The 27,469-nt window shown below is 37.8% G+C and overlaps 1 protein-coding gene across 3 annotated transcripts in view; it reads right to left on the bottom strand.

The window, feature by feature from the left end:
* Positions 1-7,021: 7,021 nt before the first annotated feature.
* PHIP (pleckstrin homology domain interacting protein) overlaps positions 7,022-27,469 on the bottom strand; it is a 118,428-nt gene continuing 97,980 nt past the window's right edge. Inside the window, exons 31-42 of one of the 3 annotated variants that reach the window (XM_054194606.1) lie at positions 26,672-26,792; positions 24,487-24,612; positions 22,462-22,534; positions 22,009-22,059; positions 21,586-21,735; positions 19,896-20,048; positions 17,680-17,843; positions 16,924-17,204; positions 16,451-16,612; positions 14,925-14,993; positions 13,969-14,604; positions 7,022-7,624 (exon numbers count right to left, since the gene is read on the bottom strand). In XM_054194606.1, the coding sequence (XP_054050581.1) occupies positions 7,593-7,624; positions 13,969-14,604; positions 14,925-14,993; positions 16,451-16,612; positions 16,924-17,204; positions 17,680-17,843; positions 19,896-20,048; positions 21,586-21,735; positions 22,009-22,059; positions 22,462-22,534; positions 24,487-24,612; positions 26,672-26,792 (2,018 nt within the window). In that variant the 3' untranslated portion in view covers positions 7,022-7,592. Of the gene's footprint in view, positions 7,625-8,288; positions 14,605-14,924; positions 14,994-16,450; positions 16,613-16,923; positions 17,205-17,679; positions 17,844-19,895; positions 20,049-21,585; positions 21,736-22,008; positions 22,060-22,461; positions 22,535-24,486; positions 24,613-26,671; positions 26,793-27,469 lie in introns of those variants that run through there. The other 2 variants (XM_054194607.1, XM_054194608.1) reach the window with 2 other exon arrangements.

The raw sequence follows: 27,469 nt of genomic DNA, 5'->3' as shown, positions 1-27,469 counted from the left end.
GCCAACTGTATGAGGTTTAATAAGGCCAAGTGCCAGGTCCTGCATTTCGGTCACAACAACCCCAAGCAACGCTACAGGCTTGGGGAAGAGTGGCTGGAAAGCTGCCCAGCAGAAAAGGACCTGGGGGTGCTGGTGGACGGCCAGCTTAACATGAGCCAGCAGTGTGCCCAGGTGGCCAAGAAGGCCAACAGCATTCTGGCTTGTATCAGGAACAGCGTGGCCAGCAGGAGCAGGGAAGTGATCGGGTCTCTGTACTTGGCACTGGTGAGGCCTCGCCTCAAGTACTGTGTTCAGTTCTGGGCCCCTCTGTACAAGAGGGACATTGAGGTGCTGGAGCGTGTCCAGAGGAGAGCTACCAGGCTGGTGAGGGGTCTGGAGACCAGGTCATATGAGGAGAGGCTGAGGGAGCTGGGTATGTTTACCTTGGAGAAGAGGAGGCTGAGGGGAGACCTCATTGCCCTCTACAGCTACCTGAAAGGAGGTTGGAGAGAGGTGGGTGTTGGCCTCTTCTCCCAAGTGAATAATGACAGGACCAGAGGAAATGGTCTGAAGTTGTGGCAGGGGAGGTTTAGATTAGATATTAGGAAGAATTACTTTACTGAAAGAGTGGTCAGGCACTGGAACAGCCTGCCCAGGGAGGTGGTTGAGTCACCATCCCTAGGGGTATTTAAACGTCTAGATTTGGCACTTCGGGGCATGCTCTAGTGGCAGAGATTGTATGCGGTTTTTTGGTGTGTGTATTGTTGGACTCGATGATCTCAAAGGTCCTTTCCAACCATGAAGATTCTATGATTCTATGATTATTAGACACCTAACAAGTCATTAAGTCTTTTCTTCATTAACAGGGCCTGTTGTGATAAGACAAGGGGTAATGGTTTTAAACTAAAAGAGGGCAGATTCAGACTAGATATACGGAAGAATTTTTTTACAATGAGGATGTTGAAACACTGAAACAAGTTGCCCAGAAAGGTGGTAGATGCCCCATCCCTGGAGGTGTTCAAGGTCAGAATGGACAGGGCTCTGAGCAACCTGATCTAGTTGAAGACCTCCCCAACCAAGGGGAGGTTGGACTAGATGATCTTTAAAGGTCCCTTCCAATCCAAACCGTTCTATCATTCTATAGATGAGGAAAATCATGTAGCATCTCATACATCTGTCAGACAGAGGAGAGGAATCAGAATCATAGAATTGTTTGGAATGGTATTAGCCTTTAAGTAGAACACATTGTTGGCTGCAACAGTTTGACTGTTGCTTGGGCTGAACTGAATTGTCTCGGGCAGTGGTTTTGAGCCCAGGGCCTATAAAAGATAGTTAAGAAAAGCAAGCATGATATCAGGAGGCTTACATACAGCATCCTGGGGCATGCGGACAAACAAGGATGATCCATTTTTCTAGTACAAAAAGTGCTTTGAATTCCTGTGCCGTAGCTAGGCAGGAAGCTAAAGGAAAAAAAAGCATCGGGATTTGGCACTGCTGCTTTCCCTTCTCCATTGCTTGTGCTGCCACTTGATGATCTTCCTTTCCCCCACCATCTCAGGGTCTCTGCAGAGACCTTCTTGCTTTGGGGACTGCCTGCGTTTGTCAGTTGTAAGGTTGTATTAAGATGATGAGGGCTTGGCAAAAATTATAATAATGATTTCAAGACAGCATTGGTGGAAAATACAACATGAGGGAACTAAGTGGCCAGCCTTAGGGTTTTGTTTGTTGATGGATTCAAGCCCATTCAGCATGGCAGGTATGCCTAGTTGAAAGCTCACATGAATACTGACAGACTGGAAATACGAATTTAACCTAAGAGAAATATGTTTTTAAAACATAACCAATCAAGTTGCTTGTCTATAGATAAAATATAGTGGCAATAGCTTCAGTTGGATAATTCAACCATTATTCTTCAACCCAATTAAAGTTTCATTATGGGGGAACATTATAGGTTAAGTTTTCTGAAGGTATTTAGGAGTAGCTTATCACAAAGGTTTCAAGACCATGGCCACACCAACACAAGAGATGATGCCTGTTTATCTCATCTCCTGCATTGCCGTTGCAGTAAAAGATGAACGAGTTTAGGACCTAAATAGGAAAAATGGAAAGAATCTATTTTTCCTAGGAGCCCCACTTTCCTTCCAGCCCAGTCAGCATCAAAAGGCAAAGCAACTTTGAATAACAGAAAGGAAGAGAAAGAGAAACAGAAAAGTACGCTTGGTGTCTGGAGGGCATTTCTCCAAGTGGGTGCTTGGTGCTCAGACTGCTGGGAATAATGTTGCTAGCATTTAAATGGGCTAGTGAGATTTGAAGGTAGCAGCTCTTTGAGGAAGAAGTGGTAGAAAGGTTGAGGTGCTACTTTTACTATCACTTGAATTACAATTTCCTGCAAGACAGCATATTCCTACCTAGCAGTGGAACGGTTATGTGTGCAGTGGGAAAGTCTCTCCATACGTTCATGACATGAAAAAATTTAAAGCCATCAGTGAGCTGGTGAGGAAGTTCCTCAAGGAGCATGTTTCTGGCTCATGTTAGAGTTCTCTGCAGTCATCTTCTGGGCAACGAGGGTTGGTCCAGCATGGAAGGAGCAAGGCTTCCACTATAACTATATTACGCTATATATATACTTATATACTTTAAGGAACAGGCACGGCACATCACCTCATGTAATGGGCTGAATTGCATTTTATTGGCTTCTGGTGAAAAAATAGCTGTGACTTGACAGTATGAGTGGGGTGTCAGCTGGTTGGAAGGCAATCTAAAGTCGCACTTTTTTGTGAATCATACATGAAGTGGTGAATAGGTGCTGAACTAGTTTTTTTCTCTCTCAGCATCAAGTCTTTATTTGTTCTTGGCAATTATATGATTAGAAGTTAAGGTTGCTAAAGTCAACGTATTTATTGTCCTGGATTAAATATGTACCTTTTCAAAAGAGGAAACGTTTTCTTCCTTTTTTTTTTTCCTCCAGCATGGGAATAAAACACATTCTGTACTGCCACAAAGATCAGATGCTGTTTTGCAGGGTTCTTTTAGACATATAAGATTGGGGAAAACCAAATTAAAATAATTTGCTATAACAAAAGTAAATCAAATAAAAAAAAAATCCACAACAAACAAACAAAAAAACCCAACCAAACTTATGACTCAGTGACAGCAGTGCCATCCTTATCATTTTAGAGGCATCAGAAGCCACGCCACTCCTACATTTACCATCCCTCCAGTCTCTCTGTTCGTTTTTTGTGAGTACCAGTTTATTTTTTTGACAAGAAAAGGTTTCTAGAGAGAGTCTGGGATCATTTTCTTGAAATTTTTTGCACTAGAGGCAACGCAAAGTGAAGGTGAAGCATGTTATCTAAATGCTCCTTACCCTCATGTGCTTTTTGCATTAGTAGAATGGAAATTACATGTGCCAGAATGCCTGAGTAACGTATCTGCTAACGGGCCTGGCAAAAGAACACAGACCTCAGCTTTGTCCCAGGATGTTGGCAGTTTACTGGATTGTCCTTACAGTAACATGAGGCCCAAGCTCGGTTTATTTGCTCTTCATCTATTCTTCAGCCAGCCCCTTCCCTACATCTGTCACACTTTCCCTTTTTTTGTCCTGGTAGCAGATCGGGGCTGTCTGAAGTGTTTGTCTACTGAAGTGACTTGCAACCGTTCTCAGATGCAGTCAGTGCGGTAATTCAGTCACCATGTGGTCATCTATCAATCTTAAGATAAAAATATTCCTGCACCCTGTGTCTTCTAATTCTTCCTCACTTCTAGGGTTTGCATGTTAGCTCAGGTTTAAAACTCAGCTATAAATTTAAGCCACAATGAGACACCTGGATTTCCGTGGCGCCCGAGTGGGAATGAGGAATTATGAGCACTTCGAAAAGTGCGCCTCAGCACCAGAGAGCTTTCAGACTGGAGCTCGATCTCTATTAGCCTAAGATATGCAAAGTAAGGAACCTTTCTAGATGCCTTGCAGTCCACAGCAATTTCCTATTTGCCCCCCACAGCCCACTCCAAGGAGAACAGATTCTGTGGGGCCATTGTGGCTGTGTTTGCATCTCGCCAGCTGAGGCTGCAGTAAATAGAGGGACCTAACCGCTCTCTTGGGCAGAAGCTCAGGAGCCACATAAATACCTGATCCCACCTCAGGGAGCCTGAAGGTTTCAAAGTGCGACTCAAGCAAATTACTCCCATACATTAAAGACCTTTCAGAAATACAAAGTAATTCAAATAGCAAGGTGCTTTGGTTGCGAAGCAGGTTGCTCTCCACATGCTCGAGCAGAGGTTTGTGGTGCAAGAGCCAGTCAGAAACCAACCCTCTGTATGCTCTGCTGTGACTTAGAGGCGGGCAGAGAAGAGGCCGAGCTCCTCCTTGTTCACTGGGGAAGCATGAGGCCTTGGTACTGGTTTGACTAAAAGGATCTTCATGGTCCGATTGCACTGGGATTCTGGCACAGGATCACAGTGGTTTCACTTCTTACCAGGCATCAGTTATAGCAGCAGTCCAAACAGAGTCCTGGACTTGGATAAGACCAGCTGTAGCACTGCTGTACTGTGATTTTTTTAAGGAAGAAAAATACCTTAAAAGGGCCCTAAAGGTTTTGATTTATTGGAATACCCAAGGAAAAAAAAATCAGAAAAATTTTCCTGAGGTGTAAAGGAAACCTCAGACCAAATACTCAGAAAGCAGATGTTTTTTGGACAGTTGGGGGGAGAATGACATATGTAAAGATCTACCATCTATTTGGAGTACTCTGAGCTGGGAGGAGATCCCAAGTTTAAGAAACTATTTCTTAAATAGGTGCATGTGTAAAATCTCATGGTTTCGACCATTCTTTTTCTCCACGAAGAAGCAAGAATTTCCAGATGTTCAAAAGAACCAAATTTCTCTTACTTAATAAGACAGGCATATTTTCACAGGGCTGTGAAACAACAGCAATTACCAAGCTGTAGAAAACTAGGAACACTGCTTTCTGTTTTGTAAAAATTCAAAACAGCCTCTTTCATGAAGACAGAGTTTCCATAAACCTGGTACAATCACATCACATGCACAGAGGGAAGCTGGAATTCTCAACAGATCTCTGAAACCTGGATAAGGGAACTGTTACTCAGTGAACTCCATTTCTGCCGCGAGTCTTCCCTGACAGTAACAGTCCCCTAAGAAGGGGAGAGGCAGCTAAACAGGGAGTCAAGGGCACCAAGACAAGTGCAAAAATAAGGTCCAAACCTCACAAAAAGTTTATAAGAATGTAAGTTTTGTAAAAAGGCTAGAGACAACGCTGCACAGATTTGTCTTGGAACATTTCCAAAGCCAGAGGAAAATTACAACTTGATAAATTAGCATGTAAGACAAAACTCTGTCCCTAAGACAATTTCAGATGATCTATCTACCTTTTCAGGTAGATTTTATTTCAGGTAGCTTATAAGGTTTTAAGGTAGCTTATATGATTTTTCTAGTAAGTTTCCTAAATAGTTTAGCATCTCTTTTCCCTTATAGCTTAATCTATCAGATGAGTTTAGTACTTACACACATTTTACAACTCAAACCCTTTCAACCATTAAACAGAATAAAAATTTGGAGGACTAGATTTTTAATCATTCCCAGTATCCTTGTGCATTCAGATTAACTGATGTCACCGAAGGACAGCGTGCACGGACAGCATGCACATGCACCCAGCTCTTCACGTTGAGATTCTAGTTGGGTAAAAATGCACTGTGTACTGAAAGATATTGGCGTGGTCACTAATTAAAAAGTTCAACTGTTTTAAGTAATTTTGTTCTGTAAGTGTCCTCAACATAAAACCTTGGTGAACAGGAAGGTTTTGGTAACTGTATTCCCTTTCTTTGGAGTTAATGGAAGCTTACACTACCTTCCTTAATAATAAAGAGAACTCAAATTTTGAATTAGGGTGCTCAAATATGAGAAAAATAACCCCACTAGATTTCTCTACTGTAGAATGTAGTTTTTTTTCTAGTGTTTTAGTCATATTCTAACTAGCTTTGCATTTTAAATTACAGTCTTTATTATTTTGAATATCCTTGTTCAAAGTCAAATTCAGAGACCTGAGACAAAGCACAAATGAACAGATAAGGCTGCCTGGGCCCTTGAATACTAACATTTAGCGTGAACTCGGCGTCTTAAGGAATATGCCTCTGCAGAAATCTGATGCTGAATGAATTGATTACCTGTGCTCTTGATTCTTCGTTCTTGTTTTTTTTCACTGGTGTGCTTACAAGCTAAAATAAAATGGGGCAGGTAGGACCAAGTGTAGGTAAACCCTCCCCATTTCTGAGGCAAGAGGAAGCACAAAGGAAATTTGTAGGGCTGTTATCAGATTAGAAACAGCATTCCAGAATTCTCTGCCCTGTCCACCCTTCAGCACGCACAGATTTCAAAGCACGAGACAGGATTCATAAATCCTCACTACACTCCTGTAAGAGTCAATTAAGCCTGTTTTTCAGATATCTAACGCACAAGATTTGTTGGAGGTAGAAAAAGAACGTGACAGTTTGGGCTTTGAATTTCCTGCCCGTATTAGTAAAACCCACAAAACCTACATTTTGCATGCTAATTTTGTGTACAATAATTCAATTATATGCTATTTAAATTCCAGTCACCTTCTACATTGCTTGCTGGCTTTAGTTTTCTGGCATTTGCTTTATTTTCACATGTGCTTCAAATAGAAACATTGATTAATTTTGAAAGCCATTACACTTTGCTCATTTGTCTCTGGGAAAAATGACAAACTCTTTCGTGAAACTCATATTGATTGCTAGAGCAGCAAAGAGCACAGGTTTTGGTACAAGAACTTCTCACTTTGGAATCAAAATGGTCATCTTCAACGATCATACGTAATTTCCCCTTCCTTTAATGAGGCATTTACTCTAACAGGAGTAAAAGGTATTAAGAAGGTAATGAAGCATTAGTACTGGCACAGTCAGCATCTAGCTGCCAGATACCAACATTTCACAGCATCTGTTAATCCTAAGCAAATTCTTGATTCTCACTCAAAAACTTTCAAAGGTTTCAAAAGACACCTGTCACACGTGAGGAGAGAGAACTGGGATATCATTGTATTTTAAGGATTCTGGGCAAAGTTAAACAGAAAAAGATCTTTCAAAAACAAAAGTCTGTAGACTTCTTATAAAATCTCCCTTAGAAGAAACAAAGAAAAAAAAATAAATCATGAACTGCTTAAGACAAACTGCTTCAGTAACAGAACTAAACCCAGGCCTAAAACGAAAACCCTGGACCTGGGGTAGTTTGTTTTTGGAAGAGCACACCACTATTATTAGAATGCTGTAATACTGGAGATGCATATACAGTAAAACTACCACCTCCAGTACTTCACAGAAATATGCAAGGGTGTTGCATTTTCAGTATTCTAAAACTGTTCCTCTCTAAGCAGAACATACCCATTACTAAAACTCACACAGATACTTAAGGCAACAGAGGTTTTTCCTTATATGCTAAAACAAGTCTTGCCTTTGCCACAGACTCTACGGTGGACACGTCTGGAAAGCTGAAGGGAGATCTGACCATCCCCTGACCCCGTGGCTCAGCAGCACACCTACCTGCATCTGAAGTTAAGGGTTTCTCCTGTCACTTCCTTGTGGTTTCAGGTAAGGTACGCAAGGAGGAAAAGATCATCTGATAAAGCAATAACAGGTGAAATTAAACAAAATCTACACGGTGCAGTATTTGAAGTACCAAACATTTCTTTTGCTTTATGCCCACTGAGCAGAAACAGGTAGATATAAACAAACAAAACCCAGAGCGTTGTGCAAACACATCCTGTATTGACTTTTCTGTGCATCACCCATTCAGGGCAACGAGAGAGCAGAGCAGTACTCTACGTGCAGGGAGGCGAGGGACTTCTCTCTGCTTAGTTGTTTTTAGCTTCTTCTAGAGTTGTTGGGAAGCAGAGATTTCCAGATAGATTGGACGTAGCTCTGGTACAAACAGCTGTCACCTGAACAGGGATGGCTTCTTGGAGGATGAGGGGTACCCTGTTGCACACACAAAAGTAAGCTAAGATGACTGGCAACATGGCGTCTTCAGTGCCAGATACTAGTGCCTTTATATTGCCTCCAGAACTGCGGTTTTAGTGAAAAACCTCACCAAATGGCAAATTTTGATCTCTATCGGAGTGCCTTGGTTGTAATTTTGTCTGGACCCACGTAAAACATTACTATATACAGCTATGCTATATTCCACAAGGAATCAAAAGAAGCTGATTTTAGGCTGTTTTTAAGAAAGCAATTGTCCCATAACACAGTAAATCACTAGATAGAAACAAACACTGTTGGACAGCTTAGAAAAACATGTTTTCTATTTATTTAAAAATAAGTTTGTAGTTACTACATTGCAGTGACAGTAATTCTTACACATACATTCTAGTTTGTATAAAAGGATTCAAAGTATTATGCATCAAAACTAACATAGAAAGTGTCCACGTAACAGTAAAGAAATTTCCAATCCATATGTACAAAAAGAAAGGGCACTGTTATTCTGGCGAGATACTTCAGGTTATAACATGATAATCCAGATTTCTGGAAGGAAAAAAACCTTGATAAAGCTAAAGAATTATAGTTTTCAAAACTGTTACTCATTACATACAACAGATTTGTGTTTTACAGAATTCTGTACAAAATAAGCGTAATTTTTAATCTGAAAATGTGTCAGTTTCAAAATTAACCTTTCTAGGTAATTTCCTTGAAGTTGAGCTCCATTCTATACATATTTAAACATTATGACAGAATTTAATTCACGCAGGATCATTATCCAGTTGCCCGCCACACTTCTGCAGTTTTAGTATGGTCCAAAAATGTAACTTCTGTACAGTCTCAATGTGTTAGCAAACCAAGCACACAACAGTGCACGCACATCATAGGGGCACGTGTACGTGATAGGTACTTGTATTTCTTTCTACTCCTAATTCGTATGACCTCATTCTTTGTTCTTTCAGGGTAGGAATTCATAGCATAGTACTACCTTTCCCTTCCTAAAATGTATTGTTTGCACTATCTGAAGTGAATTTCCTGATGTATTTATCTGCATTAAAAAGGATTCAAATGACTACTTGTTTCGCTACCAACCCCCTAAAAGCTAAATTTATTCACCTTTATTTTATTGCCGCATGTAAGGTTTCTCTCTGGAGTGCCTTGAGGCTGTTATACCCTTGGGGGGGAAGAGGCGGGGAGCTAATCGCCTTTTTCTGCAATTTAAAATGTCTTTCATTTTAGCCTTCCTGGTGCGTTTCCTCCTCTAACACACTGTAAAATGACGTGGCTAATTCCCACATTAAAATTAGCACAAACGTAAAAGCACCTAGAGGCTACCTCTAGTTTCAAAGCTACCTGTTATTTCCCCCAGACACAGTAGAAAGTGTACAAGCGCTGTATTCCTGATTCAAGAACAGGAAACTACGTAAACTGTCAATCCCAGATTTGTTATTGGAAACACACTGTCAAGCCTTGGCCAATTTTATGAAATTGAATACACTTTCCTCTGCATATGAACAAATGCGTATGTACAGTAATTTACAGCATAAAACTGACAGCCCTTTCATCAGTTGAAGATCTAAGTCCCCTTGGAAACCAATCTGTTACAAGAACTTCAGGGATAAAAGCAAATACATTGTATAGTAATTTTACAGTTAATTTGGCTTCATCAGGTAGTAAACAGAAAATGAGCTTTTGCCATTTCTAGGTGAGGTTTTAAAGCCCTCTACCTTCTGTATCACAGCACTGTTGCACAGTTGTATTTAAATTCTTGTTAAACACTCAACTGTGTTAAAAAAAGGCAAAAAGAAAAACTTTTGAAAAACTACTATGGACAAAATACAGAGTAAGGTAAGACCTCGGGACACAATGTCATTAATTGTGGTATGGCTGTAAGTTGACTGACCAGCAATATGTTAAAATTACCTCAGCAAGATTTGCATGCTTCAAATTAAATACAAGCGTTGATGAAAGTGAGCTTAAAAACCTCTAACCTCCAATCTACTATGTAAGTATGGGGTGAAAGGGTCCCATTCGGTTAAGCCTATTGCTTTTATAGAACCAGTCAACCATTTAACATGTGCCTAAATTCAAATTACACGCTAAAGCATTCACTTGTAGTCCTTGATCCAACAAATGTGAGCAAAAGATTTAACAATGTGGTGTAAAAATTGTAACAAGCTTGAAGTTACTGAATGGACAGGCTATTTTTTTTTTTTGAGTTGTATGTAGTCTTTTTTTGGTAAGACAAAAGCCTCTGGCACAGAATCAGAATTGGTACTTAAAAATATTTGTACAGCAATACAGTGAGTTGTCTCTACACTAAAATTTATTTTTTTATAGCTATTAATATATCCTACGTGCTGCATCAGGGTCCTTTATCAATTAATAGTTTTACAAATATTAAGCCATAGTAATATTTAACTCAACCAACTCAATCTTACAAGTCTATCAACAAACTGATCACATGTACAAACCGGACACTGTACAAATAAACATATGCAAATATATATCACAGCAGTCTAATCACTGGAGGAAGACATTTTTCTGTAAAGTTGTATCACTCATCATTGCCGAGTGACAAATATTGACAATAATGAACATTATAGTGGTAAAATTTAAGTTCAGTTCCCAGAAAACACACTAACAACAGAAACAAAATGGCTAAAGAGTTGTTAAGTACGTAGGCACAGGTACAATGATTTCTGTTAAACATTTAGAGCGCACTGGTATCACAGAAACAGAAGTTATTTCCTCATTGGTAGTTAGAGAACACACCGTTATGAAGATACCACTCAGCGGTAAATACCTTTAATGTTTCCCAGTAGAAATACCAGAACAGTATCCTCATATCCATGTCAAATATAAAAGAATTCAATGACTAAAACTGCATTAATTGCTGCCAGGTCTGTAAGATCGTTTGCGCGTATATGACTGTGAACCCATGTAATATTTACAATGCAAACGTGAAACGAGCACATGAGATTTTGATACTCCGTTTTCTGAACCAGTTGTTAAGTACTTGAGATGGCATTATAAAACATGCATATAGCTATAGTTCTTAAATTATTTCAGAACACTGACCAACAGTTTATTGCTCACATTTAAAAATTTAAGACTTTGTAATCAAAAGCTCTTTTTCTGTGTTGATACAGTATGTCACAACCTCAAATAATACATTTTTCCCCAACGAAAATGCACAGTCTGATGGTGACAAAAGTCTCATAAATAAAGTTTGTGATCTGGTGAAATTAAATTATAAAAATATAACTTTTAAGTAAATCTGGTATTAACTTCTAATAATTTTTTAGTGTTGCTTATATAAAAAATCTGACCCAAATTATGCACAATTTCAAAAGAAAAAAACCGTTAATGTGTCTAATATGAATTAAAAAGTTACTGGCTGAAGTCACTGATATTAGCGGGTGGGAAGCAGTACCCATATTCTGCAGGTAAGGCCTTCTATTCTCGTAAAATTAAGATGTACAATTTTCTACCTACTGTTAAGGGAACGCACATTATCTCAGTCTCCGAAACTTACTTACAAGGTATTTTTCATATATAAATATATACATAAACATGCCATATAAAACATTATTACAAATGGAGTAAATACAGAAGCTGAATTTTAGATATATCTATTTCATATATTACAATGCAGATAACATCAGGAAATTACACATTTTCAAATGATTGCCGTCATCAGCGAGTTTTGACAAAATGAGCAAGTAGAATCAATTAGCTTTGAATTGTGAAGCTGTATTGCAACTGTACAACCATAGCTTGTTATCTTACCACATGTTTAGTGACTCCATTTTAATTGCATGATAAAGAAATACTTGTTAGAAAAATAAATATACCAACAAATGAAACGCAAACTAATCCCTGCTCCCCAAATTCATATCCATAACAATTCAAAGAGGGTCTGGAAAATATGATAGTATTTTTTTGTAGCAAAATGCATAATGGACTACATAAAACGAGGTATGGTGGATACCAGTTTGCTATCCACAGTAAGCGTATTTCTATTCCTCTTGGTGCCAGATATCAACGTTCTTTGCTCAAACAGTTAAGCTTTTTTTTGTAACAGACAATAAAGAATGAAGAATTAGGCCTCAAGTAAGTATACAGAATCTGTGCAAATTTAAGGTCTTAATTCTGTATGCCCTCCCTTCCAGATATTGCAGATGATGTTCGTAAAAAAAAAAAAAAAGCATTATTATAAAGTAAGGGTGTACAGAATTGAGGTTTCATTTCAGGTTTATTTTTTCAACTAAGTTAGGGTCACACACACACAAAGAAAAACCCCTTTCCCACTACCCAAACTTCCAAAATAATGTATAACCAGAAAATTTTGGTTACATTTTTGTACCATACCAGATCTCAGAAAATATGACTACTTCTGTATTTTTTTCCTTAAAACTGGACAATACTTTAAGTGATAGAAAATGGTATTAAAGTTTGTTTGTAAAGGTATAAAATAACTAAATGTACCATAAACAAATAAATAACTGCTTTTCTTTTCTAGAGCAGTACATATAACAATACATTCCCCTAAGTCATATAGTTATCATTTACAATAGACAACTTAATTTTACTAAGGATGCAAGAAATAATAGAATACAAGGCACAATCATTAAATGGAATTTTTCTTTAGGGTGTATATTGACTTATGTCAGCGTGATATACCATAAAAAGTGCAGAAAAACACAATGTGCAATGAGACCACTGTATAAAACATGATTGCATAAAAAGTGATTTGGCCTTTGAACCTTAATAATTGAAAATAACCAATCTTCCCCTTAAAATTAAACTATAAAGTATGACATTTTAAAATTTATTTTCAATTCTAGTGCTATCTAAAAAATCCTGAAAAAAATTTATACCTGGGTAATATTTTATACGTATGTGTTTATGTATATATTAATATATACACATACACTCTTCTTTGTAGGTCATTTTAGCCTCTTAAGCATGTCTAAAGTTGTAGAAACAACAATCAATCTGGATCAGAAAGTAAACATCGTAATTCCATACCTGTCCTGTAATTTCCTTGAATCCTTTAACCAATTATACATTTCGTCTAAAACATCTCTGTCAAAGGACCCCACCAGTGCATTATTTTCTACCAAAGTACCAAAAAGGATACATTTCAGAACAATGTTAACAACTTACTATTTAAAACAATACACAGCTTGTATCACTGCAAATGGTATGCTGTACTGACACTCAAAAAGAAAAAAAGGCTTTCCACTGCACTGATTCTCAGTCTTTGGCACAATAAACAGAGAGTTAGTGATTGATACAAGAATCAAGGTCTGAAAAATTAGACATTAGTCAAACTTTTTCCAATGTGGATATATATATATATATTTGTGATTACATTTTTGCTATGTTTGGCAGAACTTGGATAAACCAACGGCCTGTGCTAGGCTTCTTTTGCAGCTGAACGTTCCATCACAACTGAAATTAAGCATTTTCAGATTAGCAAAGTTTGGTATTTTTGTGTTTAATAGAAATGTAAGTGAATTTACTGCCACTCTTTGCCAAAATCTGCCTTCCTAGGCAACTCGACTTTACAATCAACGTGTACCTTGCTTGGTCAAAAATAGACTTCTGTTTTCAGTTTGTGGCATTAAAAGTTCTATCACCTTTTTTTAATTGTGTAGAGATACTACGCACTACTCGAGCAGAGTAGTTCTCAACTCCGTACGTTAGTCAGAAATTGCTTCAATTATTCCCAACTGTGGACAAAATGACTGTTGAAATGCATAACCTATTTGGAGGGCAATAAATAGCAAACGTTTAAAATATATTTTTCTTTCAAAGAATGTTCTTTCAGTTTATTTTTTGCTAAATTTTTCTCCCCAAATCAGAACATATTCTTCTAACCCATAATAGCAGCAGGGAAGCAGAAGTCTGTTCTGCTGTTCCTTAACTGTACCTGCTTCATAGCATTCTGAAGTAAAACCCTTGGTAAAAATTACCAACCAATTAAATTAGCTTTTGCTTTTTCAGTCAACTTTCGGACTCTGCCTCTGCTAGACGTTCCAAAAGTTAAGGAGGTGTCTTCAAACAATAGCTGCCTTTGCTCTTCCTCAGAGTCATCTTCATTGTAAAAGGCTGTCCTCCTACCCTGGTTTCTAGTTCTCATGTGAGGTTCAGAATCTTTAAGCTCTTCAGACCCCTCCTCCATAGGCTCATCAATCTTTTTCCTCCTGCTTCTTGTTTGCATTTTAACATTCGCAGGAACTAAAAGGTCCGAGCCCGGCTGATGGGTCTTTATCTTTCTTTTTGGCTTTCTACCCCCACGGCCTTTTTTTTGTAACAAGTCTTCCTTCATATTATTTTCAGAAAGAGAGTTGCATGCAGTAGAAGCAGAGGCTTCTTCTGGTATATCCCTTGCAGTCTGGATTGTATTCTGCTCTGCAACCTTTTGCTGTTCAACAATTTGTAGCTTTTTTGGTTTTCTGCCTCTTTTCTTGTGCACCACTTCACAGCTACTGTTATTAGTCTCCACCTTCGGTTTCCGTCCGGGACCTCTTTTAACTGGAGGTTTCGAAGGCTGTCCTCCGTGTCCATTCACCTGAATGCTTCCTGATGCCAAAGCATTATTCTTGCAGTCTGCTGTAAAGAAATGAGAGTACGTATCACGTAACAGATTTGCGTTTATATTCATTTTCACACTGCCTTAATAAAACTCTCGCTAAAATATCTGAACGGATTCACAGCGATTGCCAATCTGTCAAAATCTAAGAAACCCAAAGTAGAGCTCAAAGAGCTTCGTGCCAGTATGCAATGAGGACTAACTTCTAGTTGGGTTTAGATCAAGGTAGCTTGAAGAAGGAAAAAAAAAAAAAAAAAAGAAAAAAAAAGAAAAAAGGGAACAGCTTGGGTATTTTTCTTGGCTGATGCTAAACCAGTGAACAAAACCTCGTATTTGGTACCTGCAAAGGCAAAAAGTTGCTCGAGAAGCATTGCTGCAAGGATGAGGAATGCTTCACAGCAGGTCACCTCTGCAGAAATGAAAAGATTTCTTTCAGCCTGAGGTAGCATCCTTTATAGCCAGTTCAGTACACCAGGGTTATTTCAACAATAAGCAAGGAAAGGGGTAGAAACATGGGACTGGAACAAAAACAAACAAAACCAAAAAAGAGATATGCAATTTGCAGATTTCTCACATTAACAGACACACAGCAGAATGTACTGGAGACTTTTATGGGCTATGAGTTTTTCCTAGGGGAGTGGTGCTCAACTTCCTCAGTGGGGCATGTCACAGAACCCCTTATGGAGATGTTCTGACACCACAGCCCCTGCCTAAAACGTGACCAGGAACAGACCGATAGCCAGCGTGATAGTTCATCCAGTCCTTTGATGGAACATCAGTGCACAGCTCCTGCTGTGTTCAAATGTGCCCCATCAGGCATTAACAGCTCATGCCTCCACCGTCATGTGAGTGGATGCGCAGGAGAGAAAGGATCACATCAACATCATTCAGCTACCTCTGACATGTCCAAGCATCCAGTCGTATAATGGCGGCATATTTAGCCATGCAATGTGGTGACAGCCAAGGCCTTTGTGAGAGAGTTTGCAAGGAACAGACAGATGATTTAACTGATCAGACCACAAGCTGTTTTTTCAGAAGCATGGATGAGTAAAATAATCCTCAGGGAGAGGAAGACTACAAGGAGTAACCAGATTAATTAGCTGCGGCCCAACTTGTAGACTACTGCGTCTCCATCTTCAGAGAAAAGATGCTTAGTGGATCTAGCTGCCTCACAGCAGCTTCACAGTTCAAAGCTCCTTCGTAAATAGGAAAGCTTTTATGACTAGGAGATCTTATTTCACTCTCCACAGAAGCTTTGACTTTTAAGGTATCCAGACATCAAAAGACCAAGCAAGTTCAGTCAGAAGATTGTATGAAACTAGGTCCGATCAACCCATACAGATATACTAAACAGAAGCAGTAAACACTGCACAGATCTATTTTGCTGTGGCAAAACAGTGAAAGAACCAAGTTGCGGCTGGGATGCTCTGATCTTCATGCTCGTGGCTGTGGAGGGCGTAATCACACTCAGGCTACTGACCCAAATATAACCCACTGAACTTCTATTAGGTAAACCCCACAGGGTTTAAAGTGTGACCCTGCAGAAGTCTGCTTTGGAATCCGAGAACTCATAACATGATCCTTGCAATAATTTAAATGAAGGTACAGGTGTGTTAATGTATCAAAATTGGCTAGACAACACTGTTATCACACCATGGAAATGGCGTTAAGACTAGTCAAAACCATGCTACTTAATCAAGAAGGAAACCCACTCTAAGTTTTTCCACTAGACTTCCCTATTCTACTAAATCATAATGCATACTAATTTCCCACCCCCAAATTATCACTAATAAGGTACAACAAACATTACAGCCACCACACTACACCAATAACTGGGAAGGAAAAGGCACCAAAGAAACTCCATACCTTGTTGATTAACAGTGGAAGATTTTACTTTGCGCTTGATTTGCTTCTCTTTCTCGGGATTTTCTCTTGTGGAGTTATTCCTAGTGTTATGACTGTAGTCAGACTGACTAGGGACTGATACAATATTCTGGTTCTTGGAATGTTTAGTTGAATTCTCCAGTACTAGAAGGGCAAGGAGAAGAAAAAAAATAATTATTCAAGTTAAGTAGTTTATACCACATTCTATCTTATCTGGCTAAAAAGGAAGTCATGTTCTTCTACAAACAATTGGAATCAGTGATCTAGAAGTGCGAAAGCGTCCTGGATAAAATAACATAGCCTAACTTGCTCAGTTTTCCTCTGACGAACCTCAGAGGCCCAGCAGCTTGAAAACAGAACCAGTCTTAACTGAGAGAAATGCATAAGATTTCCAAAAAGCAAGTTTTAGGTTTAAAAACATTCACAGCTTCAAAAAAACCAAAGAAACAACTTGCCTGACTTTCCTGACCCTGCAGTAGTATTAGCTTTTGTAATTAAAGGCTTTATTGTTAAAGGCTTTGCTCCTGAAGAAGTAGATGGTTGCTCTGTAACAGCCACATCCGTTATTCCCCTATTGCTTCGAGTCCGCACAAGGGAAGAGGTTTCAGCCGCTTTTCCATTCATCTGAGGTGGAGCGTGTCTCGGTGCTGTTGACCGTGCAGGTGCAGAAGATGAAGAGGTGGCAGAAGTTTCTGCCTTCAGCGGAGGTTTTATTAATCTCCTCTTCCTTTCAGGGCTGAAAAGGGAGTAACAATTTGTATGCTGGATGACCACTTTTTTATTTTACAGGAATAAATAAAATTAAATGCTAGCGTCTGAGATTGCGGGAGTAAAACGATCATCTCTGTATGAAGTATGTTAAAAACATGACATTTACTGTGGAAATTCATGTAGTTGTGAGCCTCTGAAAAGTGAATCTTTACAGTAAATGCTATAGTTATATGATAAAGCATGATGCCATCACTATCCTAACGATGCTGTTTTACTGTACATGTTTAGCAGTTATTTGAATTTTAAGCACTTACACTAGGATAGCTCTAAGTAAAGTTTAAAACTCTTCCACATCATAGGGACTTGCATGTCAAAGCTATCATTCTGCAATATAGGGAATAGTAAAGGAAGTATTAAGAAAACAAACACACCAAGTTCTACTGTTTAGGTATGTCAAACTTGTGCAGCATTTAATGAATACCATAAAGGAATTAATGTACCTGGATGCAACGCTGCTGGAAACTGAGCTGCTTCTGCTTCTTTTTTTTCTTCTTTTCTTTATTGTATTTCTTTTATGAAAGCGTAGGGCAGATTTATAATCCGATAAAATAGAACTTATGTGTTCTTCAAAGAAAGCAGAAAGGCGCAAACTCATGCTGTAGATCTAAAAAAGAAAAAACCAGTAAATAAGCAAGTTTTATACTTTTCCAAAGCATCATTTTACGTATTTATTATTGAACAATAGCTAGAAAAGTAAACGGATTAATATGGAAATGTTTTAAGGAAATTTACAGTCTCCACAAATTTACACTCATCCATGTGTACGTTTGCTTGAACTGTTTTCATGGCTTTGAGAAGTGTATTACAACTGAAGATCACACACAGAAGGAAAAATTAGAAAAGACACCTTTTCAACAGACCTTCCAGAACACATCCCTTTCTAGCGTCGGCAGAAACCAAAGAGAGATCCTTAATGGAATTTTACTGTATCATACCTAGGGTCAAGAAATCTAGTTTTCTTCTGTATTAAGCTGCATCCTTATATCCCGTATTTGAACATCAGTCTATTCCTCTTATGGATGAATTGATACTACCAGTGAGTTGGTTGCAACAGGTACAATAAATGTACTGGAATTACGTAAGTGCACATTTTTCTTCTCCCCCCGCCCCAGCCTTGGATGATTTACAGAGAGACCCGATCAAACTCAAGTTTAGATCACAGCTAATTATTTGAGCACAGCTGCTATTAATTTTGGAAACAAGAACACAGAAGTAAACTGTCTAGACACTTTAAGAGGGGACACTGCACCTTAGAATATGAAGCACAAAGACTATTGTAACAGTTATCTCCCTAATGACACACCAAACTATCAGAGTGCCAGATTAAACAGTAAGTGCGACAGATTCCGAATACATTACTGGAGAGGACATCCAAAGAAGTTTCATAAGAAAATATGTAAGGAACTATATAAAAATGTGTGTCTAATGTACCAAGGAAAAAAACCAAACACGCTGATGGGTTTAGGTTTACCCTTCAAGTACGCATCAGTGATGTAAAGATGCTAAAATATCACTGAATGACAAGTCAGAGTAAAAATGTCACCTTTCAACAACTCTGTGTTGCACGCATTGAAAGTACACAGAATTCTTGACATCAGAACCTTCCACTTTAAGTAAAATAAAAAACAGCTACAAGTTTACTACTATACCAGTCTGTCTGGAAGAAACATGAAAAAAATATGAAAACGTCAGAAGAATCTGTGAAACCACAACAGAGCTAAGATAATGCCAAGCACTCTCTTTATCTTGCTTTGAGGAGACCGAAAAAGAAAAACCGCAACCGAATCCAGACCTGCCCACCCCTCCAAGCCCTGCCCTTTGATGCAACCAAAAGACAAGGGAGCGATTCTTAGGCAGCTCAAACAGTGAGTGAGATTGTCTGTTACTGACTGAACAGAGACCAAACGCTGATCAGTCCTTGCTAGTCACATACTAAGGAATATGTCCCTGCGTTTTAATAAAGTCCTGATGATTAATTTGCTATTTAGAAGAGCCAAACATAAAAGCTATTAATAATTCTAGTCTAATACCTAAAGCATATTAGTAAAAGAAAAGCTACAGAGAAGCCTTGAACACGCATAATTATACATTTATAATTTTCACTGCTAACAGATACCTACAAGTTAATTCAAGAGAAAATATTATTAACTTTATCACCAGCAGTGCATTTCAGTATCAGCTCACTAAGAATGGCTCCGTAGGCTCATGCTTTACGTGAAGAGTTCTGTTACCCAGAAATCCTGAGTGCTTTATTATCCTCTACTCTCTGTACCCGGATATTTCAGTCTGGGGCAATCTCCAAAGTGGAGATCTCTGTGTGTGTTTTGAAAATCTAGTTTCTTCCTCAAAATACCAGTTAAATTCCACTAGTGTACCCAACAATCATGTTTCTACAGATCTTTCCTTCAGTGTGGCTCTCCCTTTAGATCCACTTTCAAACACTTGCAGAACACCAGAACTTTAGACATTGAAACAGCATACATTCCTTTCCTTTAATACAAAGCTATACTACTTTCTCAGAAATATTCATGTTTGAAGATCAGAAATAATTAAACTTGTTTTTAAAGTAATCAATTACACTGTCTCTCTGGTATTCTGCCCTCTATTTTTCAGATATAAGTATTCTTTCAAACAAACAAAAAAGGAAAAGTCGTACCCTGGATCTTTTACTTGGTGTATAGGCCTTGGAATTGCTGAAAATAAGTCTCACATCTTTACATAACTCCATTGGTGACTCATAGTTTCCAGCTTCCAGTGTTTCTCTAACAGTAGCAAAATCCATCGGAGTGTCAATAATATCTCTATAATCCTGTTAAGAAATAGCAAAGCGATGTATTACATTTTTTCTTCCTCAAGGCTTAATGTATCATTTTCATTAGGATGCATTTGATAAACCTGTTTAAACGAAACTGTCCTCTTTAAATAGGTATGGAATACTCCTAACCACGTTTTGCTCCTTTCTACTCAGACACAACGTAATTCCTCACAGACATGCTTGACAGGATCAAGGTCAGAAATTAACTGATATAAGATTTAATTCATTTGGTACACAGATTTATTGAAACACAGAGCTCAAAATTTTGTGTCCTAAGGGTTATATTACTGGCACACTGTCACAAAGATAACTGTGATATGAAAGTGTGACTACAAGCTCTCCATGTGGCTTAGCAGCTCAAACTTGGTACTAAGCCTAATACTGGTTTTACATATTAGCTTTAAAATATGAGGTTTGAATATTTGAACCTGATCAGAGGCTTAGCACATCCCTGCTGAAACCTCAGCAGTTTCCCAAATGGAGACCTGACAATTTAGGAAAGTAATACTAAAATAATGAAAGCTCCACAGGCTTAAATACCCTGTTCAAGCCAACTATTTTTCTAGGCTGTGGAAGAAACAGAAGAATATCCCTACAACAAAAAGCTTAAATACCAAAATTAACCAAAAAGTTAACTTAATCCATCAGAGCAAACAGAACCTACGTGGCTGCCTCTGAACATTTAACAGGTTTGTGACACCAGGGAGCCTAAGCCTCATAAGTTCTGTCAGTCACTTGAGGATCTTAAACGCAAAGGGCCACTTGTAGTTGGCCACAGCATAAAGTTTAGATTACTTCAAAAATTATGGTGCCCAATGGCTGCAGAAGTGTCAAGACAGACCTACTAGTGACTTCTGAAAAAAAAGCATTTCTTTTCTCTAATTGGGACGATTCATTTCCCCAAAGTTAATCACCTTAGCATGATATTTTAAAGAAAAACTTAAGCTAGACTTTCATGTTAAAATATTCTGTAGTTACAAATGGCTGCTCATGCTCTGAACTCCAGTGTAATCACTCAGGAAGAAAGCAAAATCTGGGCAAGTCATTGTTACTACAGTTAACGTTTCACTACAGTTCTTCTGCGGGTACTTTTTCTGCATCAAGCCCAGATGACTCTGATACGAAAATTACTTTTAGTTTTTATACTTCTGAAATGAAAACTAAAGATGATCCATGACAACATTTGTCAGATGCAACAACCAAACATATGCCCTTCCATTTTTCACCCAGAAAAGGAAAGATGCAATTTAATTGCAAAAGATGCAATTTACTTAACAACATAGGCATCCCTGAATATAAATACTTCAGTTGCAAAATGTTTTAACAGAGCAAAGTAGTACAATTTATTTTGAAATTACTTTAAAAAGACAAAAAACATTATTACTGGGTGACAACCAAGCACTGGGAAAAATGTCTGTCAATAGAGCTGCTGAAGTTTCAATTAGAAGAGCTGGAAAAATGGTCCCAGTTGAAGAAAAAAACCAACCTCACAACTGGATTATAACCAGCCTTCCTATTCTAAAATACTCACTGGATATTCAAGGAGATCCACCGGTTGTCGAAATGGTTCAGAGTCTTCGCACTGAAAAATGAGATTGAGCAGCTCCTGGCATTGCTTCTTCCATGACTGAATGTCATATGACTGGGCTCTATTACGTAGTCGCCGCTTCGGCTGATGATCCTGAAATGACAATATTGTCTGGTGTATAACAGATAAACTAGGTACCCTGCAGAATATAAATTCTAATTAATTAATTTGTACATGCAGCAGCACAGACGGAAATGCTTTGAGATTGAACAGCTCAGTAGAACAACATTTCAGTCACTTTCAGTTCAAAACCTTCCAAAAAGCTGAGACTATGTGGTAATAAGAACATTTTCAGTTTTACAATCCTTTGTTTACAAATGCATTTCTAATTATTTATAGCACTATAAATCATTTTTAAAAAATTACCTTTCTTTTTCTAGTGGAAGTTCCTGGCACATTTGTATCTTTCTCTTCTTCCTTTGAGCAAGATAATGAGTCGCATAAAAAGGTTAAAAAAATATAAGCATATAATGAGTAGGTGAGTTATTTTATGCTTCACTTATCATTTGAGTCTTTACAGTTCTATCCCTGTCCCTCTGGGAAGCATTTCATGTGACCATCAGTTTTGAGAACCTCTCAGAATTATAAAGAAGCACCTCAATTCTCCAATAAACTGTTCACACTGCCTGCACTAAAGGAGGAAGCTGGATTTTTACCCAGTTTCCCAGCTGACAAAAAGAAACATTTAACTGACTGAAAAGTACACCCCATTCCCTCCTTACAGTGACTGAAAACAGTACTTTTGTATCCAGTAGGACAGAGACAGTGCTCCCGTTTCTCCAGTCTATCAATGCCAATGTCCGAGGCACAACCACTTACCTCATCAGAGTCAGACAACACTTTCTTCTTCATTGCATTGTATAATGGAATTATGTCATAGCAACTCTGATCTCTGTGTAAAAAGAAATACATACTAACGTTTATTTTCCATCTTCACCTATGGAATCAACTGTATTTCACCTAGGATAAGGAAAACATTTATGAAGCCATTCCCAAATAAAATGATCAAGTGTTTAGTTCTGTATGAATACTAAGAGGACTGCGGTAATACGAAAAGCTAATCTTCTGCTCAAAAAGCTGTAAAATATTATCAGCATTCTGTAAAATATCAACCACTTAACAGTGTCAAAGTTTTAAAATTAAAAATCATAATCCTTTACTACGAATTTATTAACGTTAGAAAAATACTACACCACATAAAGGGCTCTGGGGCTCATTTAGCTTTCTGAGAAACACTACAGTGGATTTAGGATACAGAATTGCAATTAAATACATTAGCACCCACAATGTAAGACAATTGAAATTTACTGTTTATTTATGTAAGGACTAACACTGTTATTGTACAAACCTGCATAATTAACTCAGCAAAACAAATACTAATTTTTCAGTTCTTGTATAACATAGCCAGCTCCCACACAGAAGAAAGCCCAAAGGTGTTCTGCTATGTAGCCATACAAAGCACCAGAAAAAAGGAGTAAACACTCAGCAACTGTGGACTGGAATCGTAATCCATAATACAGGCTACTGCGATTAGCACTACAACAGCTGGGGAGAAGGTGGGAAAAAAAAGTAAAAAAAAAAAAAAAAAATCAAGCCACTCCCCCACCCCCCCCACCTTCTGCTTTTTAAGACTTCGGTAACTTAGACTATGCCTTAGATTCTCAGAGGCATCTGGATATTTCACTCTCATTACAACCACACAGGGTTTGCCTTCCATACTCTAGGCTTTCTACCCTACATTTAGAACCCTAAAAAAGACTCAACCCAAAACTCTGGGCTTTTTATGCATTGCTAGTTCAGTTAAATGAGTATATTAATAGATAAAAGCTATAGGCCATTATTAAATAAGAATATCCATGTGTTGCACTAATTTAACTAAGGCAATTAAAAATACACACTTTGAAAAACCCTGAGCTGCTTAATTAATCAGAAAAAAGCAACATAGGACAAAACGTTAAAGAACAAAGTAAGAGAGAAGCCCTTTAGATACGTATCTGTTCCTAAAGGTGTATTTCACTAAAAGTTTTAACATCTGAACCAGGTCAAGTATTTTTCACTCTCCAGCCAGTATATCACAGAAATCACAGGCACTGAACATAAAGATTTACGCATGGAGTCAAAGTCCTAGATTTCCAAATACATAATGCAATTCTAATGTTTTTAAGAACACACGAAATAAAAAAGAACAAGTTTCAATTTTCAACTGAGAAACTAAATCACTAAAAATGTGATGATTTTTGTAGAACTAATGAAGTATCTCGCCATTTCTGCAATGTGGGAATGGCAGCACTTCACTGTGTACAAGCAAATCAAAGCAGTGGACACGCTCAGTAAACTCTTCTTACTAACTTTAGGTCTGCAAATTTATCTAGACACGTCAGCTGACTGTGAGGCATCTGAAACATTTCGCATTGAGTTTTTCTATAGACAATAATAAAAAAAAGAACATCTGAAAGACAGCTACTATTTCTGTCAACTACAAATCCTCCAATTTTTATTTTGCATATCAAACAGCATTTTCAATCGCATCCTACATTGTGAAGACTTTAGAATTAAATGCCCACAATTGTATTAACATAGGCAGTATTCAAACTCTAAATCAGAACTCCTAACTTACCTATAAATACATCTATCACTCCACAAAGATACTCAGACCCATTTTTATAAGTTAGCAGAAAGTCTCTTGAAATTAAATGCCATGCCAATCTATGCCAATCAACGTATTATAGAACTTCATCTTGTTTTGAAAACTTACATATTCTTCATCAAGACAAGCTGTAATCTGAAAAGCCTAAATACCCTGGTAAGAGACAGGAGTAACAACAGACCTACTAAGCAACTCACTTTATGAAGTGTAGCAGAAGATCTGTGACAAATTTGGCAGATTTGACGATAGGACTTCCAGGTTCATTAAACGTGCGAGTATTATGTTCTATGTACCGGACTTCCCACATTAATGAAGAAAGGCGCCTGTATGTGAAAGGAGGGAAGGGAGGAAGAAGAGAGACTTAATTTCTAGTAATGTATGTGAAACAGAAGAAAAAGCCTTACATCCTTCTTCTAATGTATTATCCCATTCATCATTTTTTTTTAACATTAAATCAGAAAACATGCACACTTCGATAACGTTGTTCGTTGTGACCAGCAGACGGCAGCTTCCTCAGGCTTCCAGCGCTCATGTTATGTCCTGCAGTAATTTATATAAATGGCTTTATGAATATAGAGCTGACGCTCCTCAGGAAAATTCTGCTGTGACGCTTCAACTTTTGTTATTCCTTTATGACATACATAACCCACCCTGTACCACCTCTTAAGTCACAGCTGAGAATTAACAGAATAGTCATAAAAAATTATTAAAAGTATGTATTTTTCTGACAGACAACAATCAGAATTCCTCACATGGTTCTGATTTAATGACCTAACTATAGAATAGCCACAGCATCATGAAAAACGATGCACAAAAGCAAAAATAACTGAAAGAAATTAAATCCAAATCTAAAAAAGATGTAATAAAAAAGAAAATACATGCCATTTCAAATAAAACCTCTGATGGCACAGAAGTTACAAATATATACAATCTTCTATTTTCATACTAGTAAAACGTGATGAAAAGAAGTGCTGCACAAGTGTTTTGAAGGGTGAAGCGGGGGATCGTTTAACATGTTTAGTGTAGCATAAGCTTTTAAATGCAATTTAATCATGTTTATGGTATTTAATGGTAATCCAGTATTTAGTTCTATACAATGCCAGTAACGACTGGGAAAGATTGTATTTTTTCTGGTTTGTTTTGCGTTTTTGAAAAACACACAGGCATGCTAAGATTCCTGGTTCAGAAGAGAAAAAAAAATAATGTTTTAAGATAAGCCTCATGAAAAGCTACCAAAACCACAAGTGATCTGAACAATCCCTCCTGCAGAAGGTGTAGAAAAAAATCTCCCTGGAAAGCACAACACAAGGCAGTTGCTCATTACCTAGCCAGGCCTTGGCAATACCACGAACTAATAAAAAAACAGATTTACTGAAGAAAGTATGCTGACTACCAAAAATAACCGCTTACTCTTTTGGCAAGAGAAAAAAAATAATCCAGCAAGTCCTCGCCACCTCTGATTGCAAAGCAGTACATTACGGAAGTGAAAGCTGGATTACCTTTTTTCACACAATGAAGATGGAAGAATAAATTTGCATTATTACATTATAATGTATAAAAAACCAGGTTTTTTTTTTTAAATGAAAACATGACTTTAATATAGAATTCGATCTTTAGTTAGTACGCATAAAGTACTGCAAATTAACGTTGAAATTTGACAAAAACCAAAATGCTATCCATGTTTATTCAAAATAAGTACCAGAGGGACACTGATTTTCAAACCATAAACATCCCAAGAACGAAAGGAAACAGAAGTAATTAAAAGGAGCATACTCCTACATAGATAATATTTAGTGAAAAAGAAATACAGCAATTGCAATTGTGGTCTAGGAAAATGCCAAAACGGTGTCAAAAAGTTAAAGCTTATTTTTGTTGCTTTCCAACAATTTAGAATTTCAAGGCCAACTGAAAAGCTACTTTAGCTTTGAAATTGAAAGTAGCTACTTTAAGAAGCTATTTTCTGTGTAGCCTCTAAAGTGATAAAGAAGGATTTTTTTTTTTCCAAAAAGCATTAGAACAAAAACACTTGACATATTTCTAAGGTTTCTCTTATTAAGAGACAGATTTTTTTAAAATTATAGTGCAAACTTCATCCTTTTGGACCTAGTCTCTGGTCCTGCAATTTGAATCTCACATGGGACGAAGAAGTCATTTGCATAAGCAGGAATCTGAATGCCGCATAATTCCAAAATACATTTTGGAGAAGAGCTGTTCAATCCTTTTTGAAGTTTTATAAAACAGAAACTCAGATCAAGGATAGAAGATGGGAGAAACGCAAAGCGCACGCCTGTACCCATCTCCTAGTTGGGTATTACAAGACAAAGAGCTACCAAAAATATGGTCGGGACTATTTCACAGCAGGAACTGAGACTTGGATCTAACCTGTAAAATCTGCTTTCCAGTCTTTGTTTAATGGTACTGAGGTCTGTGGGATATGCCACAACAGTGCAATACATTGGGTAAGCTTGAAGATCCACAGGTGCCACAAATGCAGAAGCGATATCTAGACAGAGTGAGAAAAAAAATAAAAATAAAATCATCAGTTACATACCACAGAAGTCCCTTAGTGGTTTCAAGATTAACACCCCCACAACATATGCTATTTCTTCATCTTTGAAATGCATAGCACTTTCCCCAAAATAACAACAATAACAACTCTAGATACCCCAAACAATTTGTGATATCCTACATATAAAAGCGCTTTGCTGAGGTGTATGCTGCGAATACAATCATTGCAGTGACTACCCATTCTGGTGTGCACTCCTTGGAGACAAGGCAAGCTTGTCAAATCTACATTTGAAAAGTAGATTTAAATGTATAAATTATACATATATAAAGACAAGCAATTCAGTATTGTTATTTACAACACAAGCTCATTTCATCTGGTTTTATACTGCCCCTCTCCCATCTTCACACAAAGCAATTCATTAAATTCTTACCATAAAAGTTACAGTGCTATTTCAATCTCATTAACATACAGGGAAAAATCCAGACTCAAAATAAAATAGAAACACAATCTCCTGTCCCTACCTAACAGCAAAGAAGCCTTCTAAAACCAATCCACCATAATGCTAGGAGACTGCTGAGCAATTAAAGTCTGTGCACCTACACAAACTTGGATTTTTCTTCCTGTGCCTAGAAGCATCATGAGCGCTCCGACACATCATTCTAACATGTTAT

Source organism: Rissa tridactyla, chromosome 3, assembly GCF_028500815.1.
Source record: "Rissa tridactyla isolate bRisTri1 chromosome 3, bRisTri1.patW.cur.20221130, whole genome shotgun sequence".
Taxonomy (NCBI): domain Eukaryota; kingdom Metazoa; phylum Chordata; class Aves; order Charadriiformes; family Laridae; genus Rissa; species Rissa tridactyla.
The sequence above is the reverse complement of the archived record's forward strand: the minus strand, read 5'-3'. Positions and strand labels throughout refer to the sequence as shown.